General features: G+C 39.2%; 1 protein-coding gene across 1 annotated transcript; it reads right to left on the bottom strand.

Moving 5' to 3' along the window:
• Positions 1-3,490: 3,490 nt before the first annotated feature.
• On the bottom strand, positions 3,491-13,289 carry NIPSNAP3A (nipsnap homolog 3A). Its single transcript, XM_081103836.1, has 6 exons — positions 12,962-13,289; positions 9,917-10,127; positions 7,861-8,019; positions 6,060-6,209; positions 4,378-4,464; positions 3,491-4,281 (listed from the first exon to the last, which is right to left on the bottom strand). Exons 1-6 carry the CDS (start codon positions 13,019-13,021, stop codon positions 4,205-4,207), a joined length of 744 nt encoding a protein of 247 aa, XP_080959962.1. The 5' UTR covers positions 13,022-13,289; the 3' UTR covers positions 3,491-4,204.
• Positions 13,290-22,846: the final 9,557 nt, after the last annotated feature.

Raw genomic sequence — 22,846 nt, 5'->3', positions numbered from 1 at the left:
GACCTTCTGCACAGTCCTCTGCGAAGGCCCGGATGGAAACTCCGGTTGACTGCTCAGCATCAGCATTCCCACCTTGTATCCCGCCCCCCCCCCCCCCCCCGCCTCCTCCCCCCCGCCGTCCCCCCCCCCCCCCCCCCGCCAGGTCACATTACAGTGACTTCTATGCAACTGATAGAAAACTGTGTTTCTTTGTGAAAAATGACAATGGAGGGAGAGGAACAAACTACTGAAAAATGAAGAGTTAATTTAGACGAAAATGTAACCCATGAGTTTTGACCAAAACATTCTCTTATCCAGAGAAAAGCCAATATAAACATTTACAGATTTTAAAAATATCTGGAACCTTTGGAAAACGAATAAATACACTAAATATGAAAAAGTGTAACAGAAAATTAGCTACCCCTTTTCCAAGTGTTTATTGTGTTGTCAGGCACTTCATTTAATCCTCGATACCTGCCCTATGAGGTAAGTAGCACCATTTGACATACGAGTAAGTTGTGGCTCAGACAATAAGGAACTTGTCCAAAGTTATACGGCTAGTAACCAGCAAAGGGTTCTTCTTGGTGAAGCTGGGTATCACTTAAAATTATCCTGGTCAATATGGCATCATTCTATGATAATTCAGCAAACATTGATGGACCTCTATTGCGTGCCAGATACTTTTCTAGGTTCGGAATCCAGTGTCGAAGAAGACAGAATTCCTGCTCTAATGAACTTAAGTTTCAGTGCAGAAAATATATTCACATGCATAATGGATGTGTGGACAAATAAAATAAGTTCAGACAGCAGTAAGTACCAAGATGATGAAACATGGTCATGGGATCACAATGGAGAGGAACCAGAGATGGCCCCTGTGTGAGGAGTGACATTTATGTTCAGATCTGATTACAAGGAGCAGGAGGCGCCAGCATTTGGAGGTGGGCAGGAAGAACATTCCTGGAAGAAAGAACACCTGGTGCAAATCCATAGGTGGGAAAAAGCTTGGCAAGTTGGGGAGCGGGAGAGAGAACAGCAGCGTCTCTGCAGTGTGTGTGTGTGTGTGTGTGTGTGTGTGTGTGTGAGGGCTCGGAGCTTCGAGTCTCACAGGCCAGGCCAAGGTATCTGGATTTTATCATTAGTGCAATGAGGAGCCACTGGAGAGTTCTAAACAAGGTAGTGGTTGGACCTAATCCAGTGATGGCAAACCTGACACGCGTGTCAGAGGTGACACGTGAACTCATTTTTTTGGTTGATTTTTCTTTGTTAAATGGCATTTAAATATATAAAATAAATATCAAAAATATAAGTCTTTGTTTTACTATGGTTGCAAATATCAAAGAATTTCTATATGTGACACGGCACCAGAGTTAAGTTAGGGTTTTTCAAAATGCTGACACGCCGAGCTCAAAAGGTTCGCCATCACTGACCTAATCTGTTTTCAGAAAGAACGCCGGCTGTATGGGGAGAAAGGACAGTAGGAAGGCTGAGGAAGAGGATGATGCAGGGTGGAAGCAACAGACACAGGGAGGAAGGGGAATGGTCAGGAGCTGACGGGCTACAAGTAGGGGATGAGGGAACGAGAACTATCAAAGTGACTTAGTTTGTGACCCAAACAAGGCAGGTGGTTGTGTTAAAAAGGCAGCTGGTATTTCAGATGGGTGCTCAGAAGCAATGATAAGGGGAAAGATAAAAATGTATGAATCATCAGCACGTGTGTGGTATTGAAGTCTTGGGACTGAATGAGCAAGTATCTTGAGCTCTGAGACCCTATCACATTTAGAAGAGAAGCCAACAAAGGAAAGAGAGGGACTGGCCAGTGAGGAGGAGGAAAATCCGAGTATGATGCCATCGACCGATGCTCAGAACCAAGTGTTTGAGGAAGCAGGCATTTGTGTCCAGCACTGCTGAGGAGGTGAGCCAGCTAAGGGCAGGGAGAGACCATTGAATCTGGTAACACAGAGGTCCTCAGTGACCCTCAGGAGAGTCGTTTCAGTGATGGACAAAGACGTAAGCCTTCCTGGACTGGGCTCAGGGAAGATAAGAGGTAGGGAAGGGAAAATGGTAAAATACACACAACTCTGCAGAGGGTCTTGCATTGAAGGTAAGCAGAAAACATGACAATAGCTGGATTATAAAGCGTTTATTTGGATACCTGTCTTTTTTTATCCTCGCCCAAGGATATGTTTTTATTGACTTTTAAAGAGGAAGGGGGAGAAAGAAAGAAACACTGATGTTGTGGGGATCGAACCTGCAACCTAGGTATATGCCCTGGTGGGGAATTGAACCCACAATCTTCTGGTGCATGGGATGACACTCCAACCAACTGAGCCACCCAGCCAAGACTGGATTCTTATAAAGGTACTAGAGACCTGGTGCATGGTTTCATGCACCGGTGGGGTCCCTCAGCCTGGCCTGCAGGGATTGGGCAAAAACCAGCTCTCCGACATCCCCCAAGGGGTCCTGGATTGCTAGAGGGTGGTTCTCAGGTGATGCACCCCAGAATCAGGCTCCCTCCTCTCTGGTTCCAGGTGAGTCACCCAAGAACCGCAGCTGCTAAGTCACCGCAGCTCAGCAGCTCCTGTGTTGAGTGACTGCCCCCTGGTGGTCAGTGCACATCATAGCTACTGGTTGGAGCGTCTGTCCCTGGGGGTCATTGCATGTCATAGCTACTGGTAAGACTGTCAAATGGTTGGAGGGTTGCATAGGCTTTTATATATATAGATAAGCTGCACCTAAGCAACATCTCACCTTTCTGATTTTTTGTGTTGTTGTTACTCCTCACCTGAGGATATTTTTTCCATTGATTTTTTTAGAGAGTGGAATGGAGGGGGAGAGAGAGAAAGAGAAAAATCAATGTGAGAGAAAGACATCGATTAGTTGCCTCCCACATGCATCCCCTGCCGGGGCCTAGGACTGAGCCTGGATAGAGCCTGCAACTGAGGTACATGTCCTTGACTGGAATCAAACCCAGGACCCTTCAGGCTGTGGGCCAATGCTCTAACCACGAAGAAATGGGCCAGGGCTTGGTTTTTTAATTCTTTAGACATTTCTTCCATCAGGAACCGTACACACTGAATGTTGTTGTTCAGATTTCCCTTAGTCAATTCATAATTTATGATTTTTATTTCCAATATATCTTAGAAGTGTAAAATAATACAGATGTAAATACAGGCAATCAAGGGAACTTAGACGTATCAAACTTAGTTTTAGAAGGCTGAGAGAGGCACTCAACTAAAATGGAAATTTCACGTGTTTCAAGGAAATCCGTAGCGTGTCTGTGGTGATACTAATGAAACTCTCCTCTGGGATTACCATCATGTTGGTTTCATGGAACTTAACATTCACAATTATATTGGTAAATATTACTGTGTCAATACCCTACAGCAACACAGTGAAAACTCCAAAGAAGATAATATAAATATAAAATGCAAATTAAAAAATCCAGAATGGATATGTAGGCTTTTATTAGGGCAAGTACTTCCATGACCTCAAAATCTCTTTTAAAAACAAATAGATGTCACAAGTATTTTTATTAGCCATCTAAAATGAACAAAATTAATAAAATTAACTATACATGTATACATTTCCGCATATGAAACAAGTCTTCTGAAGTTATTTTTAACATTGAGAACTAATTACATTATTTTCCAAATTAGAGTGACAAACAATAAATGTGAAAACCATAATTGATACAGATGACACAGTGATACTGCACTTTCCCAAGGTAAAGAAATACATTTGATCTGATATTCTTACGAATCCCATTTGCTATCACAAAATAAATTTTACTGGGCAAATTATTTTTTTTAAATCTCAGAAAAAACAGGCATGTTGAAAATACAGACATTGCATGTAAATAATTTTAAAATACTGTCAGGCACAGAAATGTAAAAACATCATTTAAATATAAGAAAATGCTATAAAGCAAAGGGTCATCAAAATAGAGAATAAGATATTTTGAAAAAAATGAAAAATCAAGATCATAAATAGTGGCAACTATTTCTACAGTATAGCTACCTAAATGCCATGGGGAGGGACAATGAACAGAACTACTTTCGGAGGTGGCAATGACAAAGAACAGAGGTGGCTTTAGAAATGCAGAGACATAGCGAATTAACTTACCACCTTCTTCAAGTAAGAGTGAGACGCCCTTGGGAGCATTTAAGTACCATTAGCAGATACATCTTAAGACAGTTCTTGAAATGCTTTGCATTTTAGTGGAAAACTATTTCAACGGTGAAAACGATGTAGGAATCAGAAGCATATTCTGCTGAGACACTAGGTAATTGACACATTCCCGAACTGGAAAAAAAAAGACATCATATAAGAAGGCAGATAAAGTTACTGACTAACTCATATCTGCCCTAAGAGTACCTCCTGCCCAGTGAAATGGCTTACCAGCCGCCACGACTCTGGGATCCTCATGAGCCTTATGTCTCCCGGCTGCACGACTATCCGCACTCTCATTCCACCAGAGAACATGAACTACAGAGAGAAACCAGAAAGATTCTAGAGACTACGGTGTGGCTACAGAGGAGAAATGCAGAAAAGTTAATCAGATATGTTAAATCTTATTCTTTAAGTCAAAATAGTGAGTACCAAAAAGGGAAGACTGAGTATGTTAGGGATCAATTTCAGAGGGGGTCACAGATTTGGGAGAGACATTTATAAACTGATTCACAAGCTGGTTCTATAGATGAAACAGAAAACTGGACAGGGGAAGTAAAGTAATACAACTAAAGACACTGACAATCAATACTGGACCCAGGTTTCATTCCTTCCTATTCCATTTTACTTTTTTAAAACAACCCCACAATATTATAAAAAAGTGATTATTATGGAAAATTTGGATGATACAAAGAAGAAAATAAAAAGGAGCATAATTTTAACTGCCTAGAGAAAACCTCTATTAATGTTTAGTCTTTTTTTTTTCTTTAAAAAAATGTGAGCAAAATAAAATTAGGGTCTTACTGATAAGTGATATATATGATGGACATATATGTCTATCTGTGTAATATAAGTACATTAGATACATACCATGTATGTGCCATGCCCATTGTTGCCAATGTTTCCTTCCTGTAGACAATGCTGGCATATAAACCTCCTTTGAGTAGCACCTACATGTGTATCTATAATACTCACACTGTCAAAGATGACTAACATTTAATGGTGCTTATTCTGTGCCAGGTCTGCTTCATAAAAATCTTAGGTCGTAGGTTGTTATCAATAAGCAATGGAAGGCACAGTGAGGTTAAGTAACTCCTTCAACATTGCTAAGTTATAAGCGGTGGAGCTGGGATTCAAAGCCAAAACAGTTTGGATCTGATAATTTCCTCACAATAGACTCCCAAAATTCAAATTGAGAGGACCAAAGAGTATATCTAATATGTACTTATATGTGTACAATGTATGTGTTATACACATCCTCCAGAAATGATGTGCTGACTTATACTCAGCATATTACTATTCTGCTATCTGTATAGCCTCACACCAGAGTGTTAGAAAGTCATTATTAATCATGCATATGCATTGCATTTGACATAAATATATATAAATAAAATTACATTTTGGTCTTCTTATATATATGAACACAGGAATACAAAAACCAAAGTGTTAACAGTATTATCTTTACAGTATGGAAAAGATTTGTTTCTCTCTTTGGGCATGTCCATGTTTTTAGTATTTTAAAAATATGTAATATTTTTTCCGTTCTGAGACACTATCTCTACCCCTAACTAATGTTATTTTTAAAAAATCAATAAAAGTATATTGAGGGGGGGAATAAAGGAGAAAAAGAACAGATATTTTCTTGAGGCTCCTTGCAGATTTTAATTTTATCATTCTGCTGTACCATGGAAAACAACATTCAGCTTTGAAACAGGCTTCATAAAGTGTTAACATACTATATAGATAAGAAGTAAAAACAGAGTTTTTTCAACCTTTAAAATAAAAGAAAAACTTAAAAACTTAATACAAATTAAAATATATGCTGTAATGAAAAAGTAAGACAAACTGACCCAAGCGACTTAGTAGTTCACCAATACATTTTGCAATTTCATAGAAGAAGTGGACAACTGTACCTCTGTTGAGTGCTCCATATTCTGTGTGGAAAACTCCAACTAGTTTGGAGTAGCCTAGAATGACGTGGGCATTAATTGCCTTTTTAAATGTGTCACCCCATACAGCTGGCCCACCGGGTTTCATCTGAAAAGTAACCAGTTCATAGACTCCTAGAGAAGGGAGAAAAATAAGTATTTTACAAAAGATATTCAAGAAATTTCTCATCAGGTGAGTATGGCTCCAGTGGGAGGCTAACATATGTATACAAACTTGAAGGATCATATGTGTATACATGTTTATGTGGACACATTATGAATTCTTTGCATTATTTTTCCTTGCTTCTATGTTTAGAAAGTCCTTGTCCATGTTTAAGGGTCAGTTGTTAAGCTTATCATACAAAACCAAAGGGAAGCTATTGCAAGCTATTATCTGAAATATTTTTAATCTATAAAATAAAGCAAATATTGAGAATTTGTTATAGGATTAGGACTTTTGAGCTGCCCAAGTCTACACTTACAGGTAAGAGCTGAATAAGAAAAGTAGTTTCTGACCTATATTTTCTTCTTCCTCCAATTCTGAGAGAAAATACATTTTTTGTTTGTGTAATTTCCCCCTATAGGATTCCATTTTCTAATAGGAACAGCAAGCAAACAATGGACCCAAAGTGGTATCTGAGATTTTGAGGGAAAAATAAAAAGCTAAAAAATTGAAGGAGATAGTTGTTTGTTCCTGAATATCCAGGTAAACACTTGGAAAGCATTTTACCTCTGGTAAGAGGAATGGGGCAGACAGAGAGAAAGGAACTAGGGGACAAGTAGATTTGAGAAGAAAAAGGGAAAAAGTATAAAGCTATTAAAGAATTATGAACAACACAGGGGAAGAGAACCAAGACTTGACCCTGTTCTAGAAGCCACTGAGTTCATTTAGATAATGCTGAAAGCTACGTGGGCAAGGGTCCAAATAAGACTTTTCTTTAAAAATATACTTTTATAGATTTCAGAGAAGAAGTGAGAGGGAGAGAGAGGTAGAAAAATCAATGATGACAAAGAATTATGCCCCACACTGCATGCCCCGCACTGGGGATGGAGCCCACAACCCGGACATGTGCCCTGACTGGGAATGGAACTGTGACCTCCTGGTTCATAGGTCGATGCTCAACCACTGAGCCACGCCGGCCAGGCCAAATAAGACTTTTTAAATCTCTTGTAATCTAAGATGACACTACAAAATTAGTTTATGCTTTTAAAAAAATCTGACCTTTGTTTAAAACTAGGTTGAGGTAAATAGTATTTCCTTAAAGTCTGCAAGGAAGTTAAATTAGCAAGGAGACAAATCTTTAGTAATTATGTTCAAACTGAGAAATAAAGAAGAAATCAAAAAAGTTAAAATATAGTAATAGAGCTTACCACTTTAATTCATTCCCCCAGCCAGTCTAATAAGCAAAGATACACTTAAGTAGCTATAATTTGTGTAAAAAAAATTTAAACCATGACAAAATTTCATACATTATCCTTCACTGTCTATACTTGTTTGCTCTAAATCCCCAACTTCTCAACCTTTACTCTCTATACCATATCAACTTTTTATTTTCATACCAAAACGTTAAAAGCTTTTTTTTCCAAATTGGAAAAACACTGCTAATGTTCATTGTTTTAATGAGAAGCAAAGAGCTCAAATTCATTTCACATCTATAATCACAATATATTACTCTCTAAAACGAAGGCTTATTGTTTTCTCCCCCTAAGAAACTTTAGTTTTTATAGTTTCAAGTCTTTAGTATTTCATACATCAAAACTCAGTGACTAGGAGGAATGGACTTACCTTCCTTTGGAGGCTTTTCTAATTTGCACCATGGTACCAGATACGTAATCTCACTCTCTTGTTTATCCATAAGAGCCAAATTTGGAATGAGGAATTGTTCTTGCCATTCCTTATCTTTGGCCAAGGCTTTCCGAACTTCAATGCGATGAGCAAAATTATCTATGGGAAGAAAAGGAGTAAGGAAAATATAAACGTTCTATTTAAAATCATCTAGACCTTTTTTGGATTTCATTTAATTCAGCATGTTTATCAAGGCCACACAGGAACACTGCGTTAAATCACTGGGGACCCCTCCCCACACCAAGTAGATGGGACATCTATCCCAAGCTTCTCATGGCCTAAAAGGGGTGTAGAAATGGAAACAGCTAATGATAACGCCATAGAGTGGACTTTATAGACTCGACCACTTAGTAGGTAGTTGCATGGCTTCGGTAAGTTACTGAACCTGAGTTTCTTACTCTGTGAAATGGGGATAATGCAGTCTCTACACCTATAGGGTTGTTGTGAGGAAGAAATGATTTAACACATGAAAGGAGCTGAAACAGTGTTTGGCAGCTGGTTAGTACTCAATTTATATGAACTATTCTTATTACTTTAACTGAGACATTTATATTGCCAGTTTAGGAAAATACTATTTTCCTTTGGTGGTTGTGATGGTGATGGTGGTCAGGTCTTAAATTTAACATAAATGAAATTAAGATGCAAGTTTACAGCCCTGGTCGGTGTGGCTCCCTTATTTGTGCATCATCCTGTGCACTAAAAGCTTGCTGGTTCGATTTCCAGCCAGGGCACATGTGTGGGTTGCAGGCTTAATTCCTGGTGGGGCCGTGCAGGAGGCAGTCAATAGATATTTCACTCTCACAGTGATGTTTCTCTCTCTCTCTCTCTCTAAAAATCAATTTTAAAAAATCTTTAAAAATATGCAAGTTTACAGCTTCATCTTCTTTGAACAAATAGCTTCCAAAGAAATAATGCTGATTATCTGACTTACTGTCACCTACTGTTTTACCCAGTATTATTTCTCTTCTGTTTGTTACCCAAACAGGTATATGTATTTACTAACATATGGACCAAGTACTATGTTTACTATTAGGGCCTCATAAGATGGATAGTGAAAGTTTTCCATGGTTTATGCTGTGGGTGAGGAATAACATCTACCTCAGAGCTTAAGTCAGTTAAACCAGGACCTTAAGTAATTTTTAAATGAAACACAGTTCTACTTGTTTACACATTAAAGCATAAATTGTGTTTTGATTGGGTTTGTTCTATTACAACAGGGAAAACCCCTAACCAATGGCCATGTTAAGTAGAGAATGAGTACCTTTCATATTAAATAAAGTACTTTATATGACCAAACACTAAATGAAATTATTAAAAGTTCTTTGGATATCATCAAGTCCAGTGTCACAAAGATTTGACACTGGAGTACCGAACATTCTGGGGATTCCTGTAACCTATTCTCAGGTCAGCTTCCATAGGGGAGAACTCTGTGCAGCATAATACTGGGGTGTACAAATGAAACAAAAGTGGTTCCATAAACATAACAAATTATTAAATCTCAGAGTTGGGTGATGCCTAGAAGTTAACTATCATCCACATTAACCACTACTACCCACCCCCAAGCCCCTAAATATCTCAACTGTTTCCACTAAAATCCTGTCATCCAGCTGTAGCTTCAACGATAAATAAAAAGAACTCTCCTCTCCTTTTATGATCTTAACCCACGTGTGCTTTTACAATTACTGCTTTAAATTTTTCACAAATCATCTTTATAATAATCCATTGTATAATTTTTTTTCTGAGCATTAAAACTTAGCTCACAATTTTATGATGTGAAATATAAGATGCCATTTATGGTAACATAAGGATTTGAGCAAGAGGTTTTCAGAGGTATACCTCGCACTGGGAGGAGTAATCAATGATTTTTTGTTGTTGTTCGGTTTTTTAAAAGTTTAACCTGTGTGTATTTATGGTAACGTAGATCCAAGAACTAAGTTACGTGTAACAACTAACAGAATGAAAATCTGTACTGAATACTTAAGCTGATGACTCATACCATACTTCCAAATATGAAATGCTTTATTCATTCTGCCTCCAAATTCTACACTCCAGTATCCAACCAATTCAGAGTGAGCTGTCCGAAGGTGTACGTTTTTCTTAAAATTTTCCAGAAACTGATTCATCTTTGAAGGCTTAAGAGAATAGGTACGAAATTCATAGAATGTTCCATCGCTCTGTCTAGGTCCCGTAGCAAAAGATGAGTACACCTAAAAAGAGACATGGCAAATTCAAATATTTGGGGAAGGTAGGGCTTATAATATTATGCCACAACCAAATCTGAATTTGGAAACAAGGGACACTCATTAGACTTATCATAGTTCATGCTTGTACCTCTGTTCTCATCTCTCCACAGATACCTGTTTAGAGAGATGTCAATAGAGTATGGTGAATACCTCGCTACTGTTTCCTGGTAGGGGTCCACCATTAGCCATCTTTTCATGAAAAGTTAATCATAATGAGGCACTGGAGTCTTAGTCAGTCCTTTATTCAAGAACTACAGTTAGGATTCTAATAAATTTACACGTTTTACCTTATTTATCCAATATTCTATCTCTAGTTGATGCTCTAGGTGTTACAGTTATTCATTTAAATGAACTTTATAAAATATGCACATTTGCTGGCAGACATGGTAAAAATGTGTTTACTAGCAGAAAACTCTTTATGAATGCTGTAAAGGAAAACACAACAGGCCGGAATGGTCTGAATCATTATTAGGTTTAATTACAGATGAATCTGAAGGGCATTTCATCTATCCGATGACACTAGGTTGATGGAAATATCCCTTAAGGACCATTAGTTCTCTTTGTATTAGTTACATGTTCACTATATAATTTTCTGTTCTAATTTAGTACCCCTAAGTCTGAGTGAACTTAACTTTAGGCAGGACATGCTCTGCCAGAAATGATCTTCTGTGTATTCATATGTGTGTGCACATGCACAGGTGTATGCATACACTCGCAAATGGCATTTGCATTTACAAATCCATCCTACTGTAGTTTTTGTTATTATGTGCCAATTTTCTGAAGCTGATGAATCAGCATTACCTATTAAAAGTTTTGGTACAAAGTAAATTATGGACAAATTATACTATCTAGTATGTCAATTGAAATCAATAGACTTATTTCTCTGACATACAGCATGTCCCCCAAAAATGTACACAGACTTTGACTAATTATTAATTCCAATGGGTTAAATCTGAAAAGAAAGAAACATCAGTTAAACTACCAGCTGTTAAAGTGTGTATACATTTTTTTTTTGGGGGGGGGACTCTATATTTTTGGTTAAAACACACAATTGTCTATGTATTTTATTTGTGTAAAATGTTACAGTTCTAATTATCGATATTAGTTCATTCCATTTTTGTGTGCTAAAGTGACGTTCCTACAGCCCAACTGTCTACGCTTCCTTGGAAAGCAGGTATTCCCACCAAAAACAATTGCAGCTGCTCCTACTTTTGGATGACATGCTTTTTGTGTCACGTTAACTAAATTCCAACAAGAGAATGGGATACAAATAAACAACTGCCTCATATTATAGTTTAAAAAGTATTATGGATCAAATATATTGGAAAATGGGACAGTGGGGTATTTGTAACAATTGCTTTTTAAGTTGATTCTCAGGGAATTTGTATTGGGAGACAAATACATGGTCAAAAGTATGAAACTGAGTTTGATAACATTTAGTTCTAAATCCTAGCTCTAAAACTAATCTCTCTGTCTATACCCCTCTGAGACCCAGCCTTTCCCAGTTAATTAGCAACCCGTGGGGCAGCAGAAGACAGTAGTCCACCCCTGACTAATGGTCACAAGGTCCAGACCTCTGGCGGGCTAAAGACAACATCTTGCCTAAGTTTTGCTTCAGGTCCTGACCCCTAAGGTGGAACCACCCACCCCCTGGCTACTTTCCCACTGGACCAGGCAGAGGGATGTTGGGAAAAAACCTCAGAGCTGTCCTCAAGACCTGAAGACCTGACTTATTAGCCTGACCTCACTTCTGGCCAACGAGCTCCCAGCACGAGGCTGAACCCCTAAACGCATCTTGTGAGTTTGCCCTGCATGCCATCCGGGAGTTCCGGCTTTTGAACATTATCTTCCCTTTCTCCTGGATGCTGTCATTCATAATAAAACAGACAATATTTCTCCACTGCAATTATTGGCTCTGCTAGCAAGGGGTGGACAAACTCTTTCTGTCCTGTAACATATGTTGTACCTTCTGTAGGAGAAACCGAAACAGGGGAAGCCCAGTGGAAGGTTGAACAGCAGTGAGATCAGTGTGCGTGTGCCTCCGGGGGCGGTGATTTCTGTTGCGTGTCAGAAAGGAGAACTATGCCGGGGAAGGATTGGTGAGTGATTCCGGCTCCCTTATCTTTCAAGTTCCATCTCCTTTTCGCCAGCAATAATTTCCAGTTCACTTATAAGAACATCAGGACAACATTTAATAGAGTTCAGAATAAAGTTGTAAGCAATAATTATTGGCCCTTCCCTAGCAGAGAATCAGAAGGATCAAGACTGTATTGCTAATCTTGGGTGAATGGGGCCATTAATGACTCTTTTTTAGCCTTCCTTAGGAAGTCATTCTCTAGGTTAAACCCTGGCCACAGAGAAAGGAGAAAAGTATAAACCTCAAAAGGAAAAATATCTCTGGTTAGATTTACAGACTAGACCAATTCCCGACAGTGAAGGCTGAATCACAAAAACCTACTTCGTACCTTATGTACCTAAGGTTGAATGAGTTCATTTTACAGGGTGGGGCAAAGGTCGGCTGACAGTTGTGAATACACAAAACAGAGTATTATTCACACTGTCATTGTCCATACGAGCAACTGTCAACCTACCTTTGCCCCAACCTGCCTGGGCTAGGAGTCCCTGACCCCGAGCAGCTGGGGCACGAGGGCGGCACCGAGTGGGCTGCAGGCTGCTGTGCAGGTGCACGCATGCGCGTCCAGGTCTGGGCGCGGAGCCCGGGGGCCGCATGCGCGGGTCCCGCACGTCCCTCCCCCTCCCGCCGGGGAGCAGCTGGGGGGCGTCCACGCGCCCGGTACCTGAGGCGTCCAGGCCCGCGCGGCCAGAGCCCTGGTCAGGCCGCTTCGGAGGACCAGCATGGCGCGGCGCGCAGCGCGGAGAGGGCAGCCGGCCGGTGCTCTTCCCTGGATCCCTCCTCCTGCGGCTTCGCGACTTGGAGAAGCCACTGGACAGCCCGCGGCGCAGGCTCGGGGCGGGCGCGCCGGCTTAGCTCCGCCTCCCGCGCTCGAGGTGCGCGGGCCGGTCCGCCCCGTCCGCCGGGCTCCGGGCTCCGGGCTCCGGGCTCCGGGCTCCGCCCCGGGTGTCGCCACGCACCGCGGGGGGCCCTTTCTTTTCTCAAACCTCCTGACCCTGAACGTGGGAGGTGACGCGGCACCAGCTGAATGAACGCCGAGGTCCTAGCTGGACGCCGCGGCCGCTCCGGGCCCGCCCTCCGGCCCCTTCACCTGGCCTCCCCGGCGCAGCCGCGTAAATTCGTCCATGTTCGCGCGGGGGGTGTGACGAGCAGTCGGGGGGCGTGCGTGTGCCCCGCGTTGCCTTCAAGGTCGTGGAGGTCATTGCCCGGGAGGATGCACATGAGGTCTGAGTGCGCCCGTCCTGTCGCCCCTCCACCGCGAGCTCACCTGGGAGGCTCCTCGGAGTGACCCGGGTCGTGCTTCTCAGGCGCTCAGAGGATTGGGGGCACCGAACTAGGTGCGGAAACGTCAAATTCAAACACACGTAGTTTGAAATAGAATCGTTTTTAAGCCTTGAAAGCAAAACAGCAGACCTCTTGCTGTTGTCCTCCCGGCTGCCCCTTATCACGGGTCCCCAGAGTTAACCGCTACCCTAAGGCGTTTCTTCTAAGGCTTGTCCTACCCCCGCCCCCCCTTTCCCCCCTGGCATTTTCTGGCATTTCTTGGTATTTTAAGTTGTAGATATGTCTATTTCTTGGACAATGAAGATTAGGTCGCTTATCTACCACTCCCCCCAGATACACTTCTTTTCCCACACCTGACGATGCTTCCGTTAAGTATAGTTAATTGTTACGGTAATTTACATTATATTAATGGTCACATTTTTCTTACTATTCACATTATTATATACAATATGTAACTAAACACAAAATGATAGTCGTTACCGCACAGGGAGGCAATGCTGGTGAACGCATTCCTGCCCGGCCGTCACCTGTGGGTGCAGGGGCTGTGCCTTGTGCGGACTCGGAATCACCTGTTCAGAGGAAGGGAAGCTTCTTAAAATGAGTGATTCCCAGAGGGGCCGCTTCAGTTTTTCCAGTCGATGGGCATTCATTTCTAACCAAGCAAGACAGACAAAGCGTCATCGGTGCCCAGAGGGGATCTTTGTGTTTAAATGTATTTTCTTTAGGCAAACATGGTATTAATTCATTCACACGTTCAGGCCACATTTATTAAACCCCTTCTATGCTTGTGGCACTTTTCCAGAAACTTGTGCTACCGTGGTGAACAAAACCCAAAGTCCCTGTCCTTTTGGAACTTACAGGTTAGGGGAAACAGGTAAACCTATGGAGGGAAAATAGGTCAGGGAATAATAAACGCTGCGAGGAAAATCAAAGTAGAATGCAGAGAAAGTGCAGGAGGGAGGGAGTAGAGACTGCTAACCATTTCCCAATATCCATTGTCTCTGCCCCCTTCCACCCCCGTTTTTTAAAAATTAGGAATAGAACCTTTGCACCTGGATACATCCATGTGACTAAGTCCCGGCCAATGGGGTGTTAGTTTGTTTATGACCTACTGCGAGTGATCTTAAAGCAGTGCTGGAGGGTTTGTTCCCCTCGTTGTCCCTTTCTTATTTCTGCTTGCTGGGATGTGATGTAATGGCTTAAATTCTTGAATTGTGAAGTAGAAGCCACATGCTGAAAATGGCAGAACAACAAGAGAAAAGAAGCCTAGGTTCTGACACCATGGAGCACCATAGTAGGAGCCTTGGACTGCCTACCTCTGGACTTTTTTTTTACATGAGAAATCATCTTCTAGTTTAAGTCATTAAGACCTATGATCTTTATAGGAGGGTGACTCTTTTTCGTCCTCTTTTTTGTTTGTTATCTTTATACCTATCATTTATTAACGTTTTATTATTATTATTATTCTTTTTGCCAAAGGATACTTTTCTTCTCAATATGATTAAATTCATTTATCAACTTCTCAGTTTCATCCAGAGTTCTCTTTTGGCAGTCCTTTGTTCTCTGGGTCCAGTGAGGTCTAGTTCTCTAAGATGCATCTCTTTTCACTGACCTGGGGAATCTCATTTGCCTTATGTTGGACCTTCTCTTTCTAGGATTTTGTATCTCTTTTTTTCTTCTCATTTTTCCCTCCTAATTTTAGGGGAGGGTACATGGAAATTAGACCTTTGAGACTTGCATCTCTAGAAATGTTTTATTCTGCCAACTCTCTTGATTCATATTTTGGGTAGGTATAAAATTCTAGATTGAAAAGAATTTTTCCTCATATTTTTAAAGGCAAGTCTCCATTTTATTACAGCTTCTAGTTATACATTTGTGCCATTCTGAATCCTCTTCTTTTTATGTGAGTTGTTTCTCTCTCCCCCTTTGGAACCTTTTATGTTTTTCTCTTTGTCCCTGTGTTCTGAAATTCAATTTCACAATAATGTTCATTGGAGTAAGTTGTGTTTTTTTGTTTGTTTGTTTTTGTTTTTTTCATCCATTGTTCCTCATTCAGTGTACCCTCTAAATTTGGACACTTTTCAATCCTGAAAATTTTATTGTGTTTCCCAGATTTTTTTCTTGTCAACATGTTATTGTGCCTCTACTGTTTTACACCTCTACTTTTTGGGTCTAGGTTTTTTGGGGTAAAGTACAATTTTATCTTCTAACTCATCTATTGAATTTTAAACTTCAGCTTTCACAATATTTATTCCCAAGATTTTTTTTTTTATCCCTTCTCCAGAATATTTATTGCTCACTCTCTTTTTAGAAATAATATCCTGTTTTGTTTCATGGATTCAGTATTTCTATCTCTGAGGACATTAATTATAGGTGTTTACTTTTTAATTATTATAGTAGGTCTTTTTCCTGCATTATTTGTTTCTTTTATGTTTTATTATGTTTTCTATCATTTGATCTGTTTTCTGCCTAGATGCTAGTGTTTTTCTCTAAATATTTTTGTTGTGATCCTTGGCTATCAGCTCATATTTTAATTAGGCAAAAATTGGAGAACTCTTTTAATATGGGCAGGGCTTGAGAAATAGTGGGCTTCATTGCAGAGTTGTCTGGCTATTTAATTGAGGGGAAATATCCCTGTCTGTTATCATCTGTAAGTCATTTCTCTTAGTCTAGTCCAGCCGTGGGCAAACTATGGCCCGGGCCTGCCCGTTTGAAATGAGTAAAACTAAAAAAAAAAAAAAAAAAAAAAAAGACTGTACCCTTTTATGTAATGATGTTTACTTTGAATTTATGTTAGTTCACACAAACACTCCATCCATGCTTTTGTTCCGGCCCTCCGGTCCAGTTTAAGAACCCATTGTGGCCCTCGAGTCAGAAAGTTTGCCCACCCCTGGTAGTCAGTTACCCTGTGAGGAAACTTCCAGGGTCCCATCTGTGTGTTATAAGCCTTATTGCCAATTTCCTGTAACTGAGGAGGGAAGGAGGTTGGATATCTCAGTATTTTGTAGGGGGCCATTCACTTAATTTTTATGTTCAGGACTGGTTCTGATCCCTTCAGCTGTGTCATGAACGTGATTCAACTTTTGAAGAATATATTCAACAGGATAGGCTCAACTGTTGTAACAAATAGATGCCAAAATGTATAACGTCGCAAACACAATAGGATTTTATTTCTTTAAGAATCTAAAATGCGTTCTCCTCATTGGCAGGCCGTTCTTTCCCACGTGATGAATTAAGGACCCAGGTTTCTCCTACTCTGTGGCTTTGCCATCGTGGAGCTCCATCAGCAGCAGCAGCAGCCCGCAAAATGGCAGAATTTTCAAAATGAAAATGTTTGACAATGAAGATTAAATTTTGTAACTGCAACTTAGGAAAAATGTTGGTAAGTGCTGCTAGGTGTCTAAGACAATCTCATATTCACTTTCTCACAGGTTTTAATTATCTTACAAACTCTGAGAGTTAAGCTTTGTCTCCAAGTCAGAGAGGTGAAGTTCTGAGAGAGAATTTTCTCAAGTTCACTGTTGCTAGGTGGTACATTGGGGTTTGTGGTGGAAAATTGCCTCTAAACACCATTTAGAAAGAAATGTTTTTCTGTGGCAAAAAATATAATTAATTAATTTTAAAAAAAAGAAAATCCCTAAACTGCCTGGAAGATACATAGAGGAGGCATTTTGAAAATTATTGTGTATATCCTAAATTTCTGACAAATGGTCCACAGGACAGGTAGTCCAAAGCTAGATAAGTCTGGGTTATTAAAATAGGGTTATGTGGAGATATAAAACAACAGGGTCATTATTTTAGTTTGAGTGGACTGAGGTAGCCTATCTAAGGAGGTAAGTAACAAGGAACATGTATCATAGGTGAAAAATATAAATAATATATCTGTACACTTTTAAGAAAAAGAATAAAGTGAATGCTTGTGCTCCTGCCACCAAGCTTAAGAAAAATATTGTCAGTAACTTAGAAATCCAATGCATGTTTCTTTCTGGTCACATTTCCTCCCTCCAATACCCTTCCTAACCTCCCTCAAGTAACCATGGCTCCAAATTTTATGTTAATAATTTCATTCATTTCTAAAAAAAATTCAACTACATTTGTATATAACTATAAGTAATATATTGTTTTGGTTTGCCTATTTTAGAACTTTCTATAAATGGAATCAGACTATTATTCTGTCACTTGATGTTTAGCTTTGACATAAGGTTTTTAAAATTCACGTGTTTTGATGCAGTCACAGTAATTAATTCATTTCTCTGCTGTATGCAATTTCATTGTATGTATATATCTTTATTTGTCCATTTGACTACTGTAGACAAAGATATTTTGAATTTTTAAGTAGATATTTCTTGTTTCCATTAACCTTTTTTTGTGTGCCATAAACCCTTTTGAAATTTTGTGAGTCTGTGGAACCCTAATAGTTTTATATGGTTAACAAATACCGAGGGTTACAAAGAGTACAGATTATATTGACCTAGAATCATCAAAATATACAACTAAATGATTCTTTACAAAGAAATAGACATGCTTCTTTATTAAGGTACTAATTAACAAGATCTGTTGTTAGACTTAACAGCTAGAATAATTTTAGATATTTGCAACAACTCTAAATGGAATTTGACAATATCTATGTTATTTACTGGCCACAAAGTCACAGGTCCTATTAATAATATTGTGATTTATTGCTTATATTTCATATTCAAAGGAAATGCTTATTTTCAGTTAGAAGTTGGTGACAATAAAGATGTAACTTTTTTTCCATCCAAGTTTCCAGACCTTCTGAATTCTATCCATAGACTCTTGGGGATCTGTGTATTGGAGGTTACCAAACACTGTTCTAGCATATATACCTAGGAGTGGACTTGCTGTGTCATAAATATGTACATATTTATCTTTACTAAATAGTGCCAAATTGTCTTATATACTTATACCCTTAATTACAGTGGGTGAGGCTTTTCTGACAAATTTTTTATTATTGTCCATTTGGTTTGATGAATGTGAAGATGCATTTTTGTACCTTACGTAACACATAGGTGTTAGTTAAAGGGTGGAAGAAATTATATGATGTGGGCAAAGGCAACAATCAACTTAATGGTGTTCCTATTTGGTTTTGTTTGTAAGTCAGGCTCGTGCAAATCTGCAGAAGGAAGCAGAAGAGGTGGATTCAGTGCTAGCCCAACTGAGTAGGAGGCCAGTTGCTCTACGTGTAAACTCCAGAAGTTTGTATTTTGGTGATACATCCCTGGGTAAGTGCTTTCTTGGTGCTATATTCTGAGGCCACTAGATGGTGGTATAGATTAGTTTTTCCTTAATTAGGTTTCAGATTGTGCAGAGGCATATTTTTGTTGTTTTTGAGTTCCTATAACTGAACCTTTAGTTATTTAGAGTGGAGTTAGCTTACAGTTCCTTTTGTGCATGTGGGTGTGATGTAGAATTATGTATTGGAAACATTTTGAGTAAAGGCGAATTATTACAATGTTTATGGATTTGTTTCTTTTTGTTATTAATAAAATAATTAAAAATATTTTTATTGGTTTCAGAGAGGAAGGGAGAGGGAGAGAGAAACATCAATGATGAGAAAGAATCATTCATTGGCTGCCTCCTGCACACCCCACTGGGGATTGAGCCCACCACCCAGGCATATGCTCTGACCGGGAATCAAACCATGACCTCTTGGTTTATAGGTCGATGCTCAACCACAGAGCCATACCAGCTGGGCATTAATAAAATAATTGGTAATAAAAAAATAATTGTTTTCAGTCAATAATCCTAAAAAAGTTTCATTCTCATATAGATGAGTAAGTATTTGTGGAAGTTCCTGTTATGTAGTGAATATTAAATTAAATGCTGTGGGGCAGGAAAAAAGACTGGAGGCTTCTTGAGCTTGTCAGCATGTAATATTTCTGTATCAGCCTCTTTGCTGCATGTCTTACTAGAATAAATTAAGTATAGCAGAATTTATTTAACGTTTCTATCAACAAATCAAATTGTTTTTAATACTAAAACTCATGAACATGTGAGTTTAATGTGTGCTCATGATATCTCCTTTTAGATATCCTATAGCTGTGGTTGGCAAACCGCGGCTCGTGAGCCACATGCGGCTCTTTGGCCCCTTCAGTGTGGCTCTTCCACAAAATACCACGTGCGGGCACGCACGTACAGTGCGATTGAAACTTCGTGGCCCATGTGCAGAAGTTGGTATTTTGTGGAAGAGCCACACTCAAGGGGCCAAAGAACCGCATGTGGCTTGCAAGTTGCGGTTTGCCGACCACTGTCCTATAGTAACTGGTTTTTCTTATGTTTTGCATTTGAAAATAAATTTAGAGCCAGTGATATTTTAAAACTTCTCATTAATAAATGGAATCATTTCCCCAAATAGGCTTTGTAAGTCTATTGTTTTGAATAATTCTTATTCCTTGCAATTGGAATTGGGGAGAAATATTATAGGAGAAATATTTCTGGGCCTGTGCTATTTGTTTTACATTTTTGTTACTAAATATTTGGTTTCTTTTGTAGGTATAGGTTTAGACATTATTTAGCTTTAAGTACTGGTACACTTAGTTTGTAACTTTTTTTTCATGAGTTCCTTGTGAAGTGAACACCCATTATCCAGTGCTCTCTTCACTTCCACAAGTTGTCCCAGATACCCAGTAGCTGACCTATCAATTCACTTTTTCATTTGTTTAGGTTTCCTTGGCCATCATTGATTCCTTTTGCAGCATCTTTATACTTTGTTGTTTCATTTATCCTCAATATTGTATCGAGGACCAGAGCATTAATGTAAGGGGCTTGTAGGCTGTGTCCAAACACAGTGGGTCTATAATCTCTTTTGCCCTTTGTTAGGTCCTTCAGGATATTGCCTAGGATTTTCCCCAACACACTTTATGATTTAAGTTCAGATGTCCCTCTATGTCTTATGAAGGCTGACAGACACATAGTTTATGGAAATCAGCACTACTCAGATTAAAATTCCATCTGAAAAACATTCTAAGTTTATGTCTCAAGATAGCTTAACAGTACTCTAAAAAATAGGCTTCATACTCAAGATGGTTTTCTTATATAAAGACACTGGACATTAAAAATTATAAATCCTAATTTTCCAACTCCCCTGGAGACATCTGATGCTCCCATTCAGCACAAAACAAAAATTGAAAATAGTGAAAAGTCATAACTTTACAGGCTGTCTCAGTATAAATCCTATTTCATGGTATTTTTTATTGAATATTCATTGGTCCTGAGCCTGTAAGTTTTTTGGAAGAGGAATGTTGATAGATTCATGTTACTAGAGTATGTTTTATGATTACTTCCCTAATGAGAGTTAGGCATTCATTTGCTATGTTGAGTTTTTCTTCAACCCTATGCATCTGTCCTCTCATTGAAAGAGGTTTTTAATACATATTTACTTAAAATTCTCAAATCATAAATCCCATTCCTATTGCTCTTTCTTTCTCTCAGAATGTGATAATGCCTGTTTCACAGACAAAGTAACAGCAGATTCTAATATGCCTTATAAAATGTAGGAGAAGTGATGGATATTATGTCTTTTACTTAGTCTTTTCTTATTCTCTTTCATTCACTTTGTGAAGTTGATATTTTCATTTTACAGATTAAAACAAAATGAAAAAGAAGCTCACAGAGCTAAGTGACTGCTACAGGGTAACAGAATGAATAGTTAGAGTTTGCTTTTTTATTTTAATTGCTCTCCTGTAATACAGGATGACTCCAACTGACCCCCCACAGTGATTATGCTGTATTGTTTATTTTAAAGTTGCTAAGAGAATAAATTTTTTAAAAAAGATAGTTTTATTGATTTCAGAGAGGAAGGAAGAGGGAGAAAGAGATAGAAACGTCAGTGATGAGAGAGAATGATTGATTGACTGTCTTCTGCACGCCCCCCTGCCCCACTCCGGGGATCTAACCCGTAACCTGGGCATAGGCCCTGACTGGGAATCAAGCCGAGACCTCTTGGTTCATAGGTTGATGCTCAACCACTTAGCCACACCAGCTGGGCCAATTTTTTATTTTAATCAATGTCAAGTTATAAGCTCAACAAGCTAAGTTATTACATGTATGTATAACTGGGTTTGTTGGACTCTGCCTGATCTATTACAAACTTTTCTTTTAAAACTCCCTAATTTCTTTCTTATAGCTCTAAGAGTAGAAGCTGCAGTCTGTTTGGGGGGTAAATTCACTCTTTACTTTGGGAAGGACCATGTTGAGGAGTGCTTTGCATTAGGTATCCGCTCTTTTTTATTGGGAGAAGTGCTGATTTTCATGGAAGAAGGAAATGAATAGACACTATCAATCTTGTATCAGAACAGAAGCTAAAGAGGAAAATGGACTTAAGGGGGACCCTGTGAATGGGGATGGCTAAAAGATATCAAGAACAGTAATATTTAATATTGGTTTATTTTTCTTACTGATAATAATTCCTCTATTTTATTTTCAAGCCTAAGTAAAGTTATTACACAGAGTGGCATTTTTGAATGTGGATATGTAGGAGATGTAATGTCTCTTCTTTGTGGATAAAAGGTACTGTTGAGAGCTTATGCAACACAGAGCATACAAGATTACCAGAGAGGGAAAATTTAGAACAGTAGTGTGGCGTAAAAAAAACATACCCATGCACACCAAAAACTAGGAAAATGTAAACACTTTTCAGAAATTATTAGGGAGATGGCTGGAATACCTGCAGTTTAGAAATTAGATTATTTAGCTCTTAAAGGAAGGCTAGAGAACTTGAGACCACCTAGGTAATATAACCTCAGGTTTTTAGTTTTTGCCTCAAATGTGAGAGGGTTGAGGGGGGGCAAAGGAATGCTTTAGTTAGGGCCATACGATTGACTATAAGTGATGAAAATTCATCTCAAAACTAGTGTTTTATTGACTCATACAACTAAAAAGAATAATTGTGAATCTGACTTTAGACACAGCTGGATCAAGGAGTTAAAATAACAGGCTCAGACACACTCTCCCTCCATCACTCAATACCCCTTTGCCTCTCGGGCTCTCCACACATGCTGGTAAAGATTGACTCCACATTTACAGTTGACCAGTTTAGCAACCATAGTAGAAAGAATGCTTCTCATCTCATTCTGAGAGACAGCATTCTTGGGTTGAGTTTAATTAGCCTGGCAGGACTCACTTCCTATGCTAAATGAATCACTGTGACTAGAGGGATTTGCTTCTTTAATTGCTTAAGCTTTGGTTCCATGCTTTTCACTATTTCCAGAGGGTAGGGTCATCCCCATCTAGTACCACATGTACC

Source organism: Myotis nattereri, assembly GCF_964212035.1.
Source record: "Myotis nattereri genome assembly, chromosome: 12".
Classification (NCBI taxonomy): domain Eukaryota; kingdom Metazoa; phylum Chordata; class Mammalia; order Chiroptera; family Vespertilionidae; genus Myotis; species Myotis nattereri.
This window is presented reverse-complemented; position numbering and strand designations above follow the sequence as displayed.

What these genes read in the sequence shown, in the direction of transcription:
- NIPSNAP3A (XM_081103836.1), bottom strand. Translation starts at nt 13,021, where the DNA reads ATGCTGGTCCTCCGAAGCGGCCTGACCAGGGCTCTGGCCGCGCGGGCC. An exon ending in ATTTCATATTTGGAAGTATG is followed by an intron (nt 8,020 to 9,916) that starts GTATGAGTCATC and finishes TTCTTCCCATAG; the next exon opens with ATAATTTTGCTCATCGCATT. An exon ending in AGAAAAGCCTCCAAAGGAAG is followed by an intron (nt 6,210 to 7,860) that starts GTAAGTCCATTC and finishes TCCCTTCTCTAG; the next exon opens with GAGTCTATGAACTGGTTACT.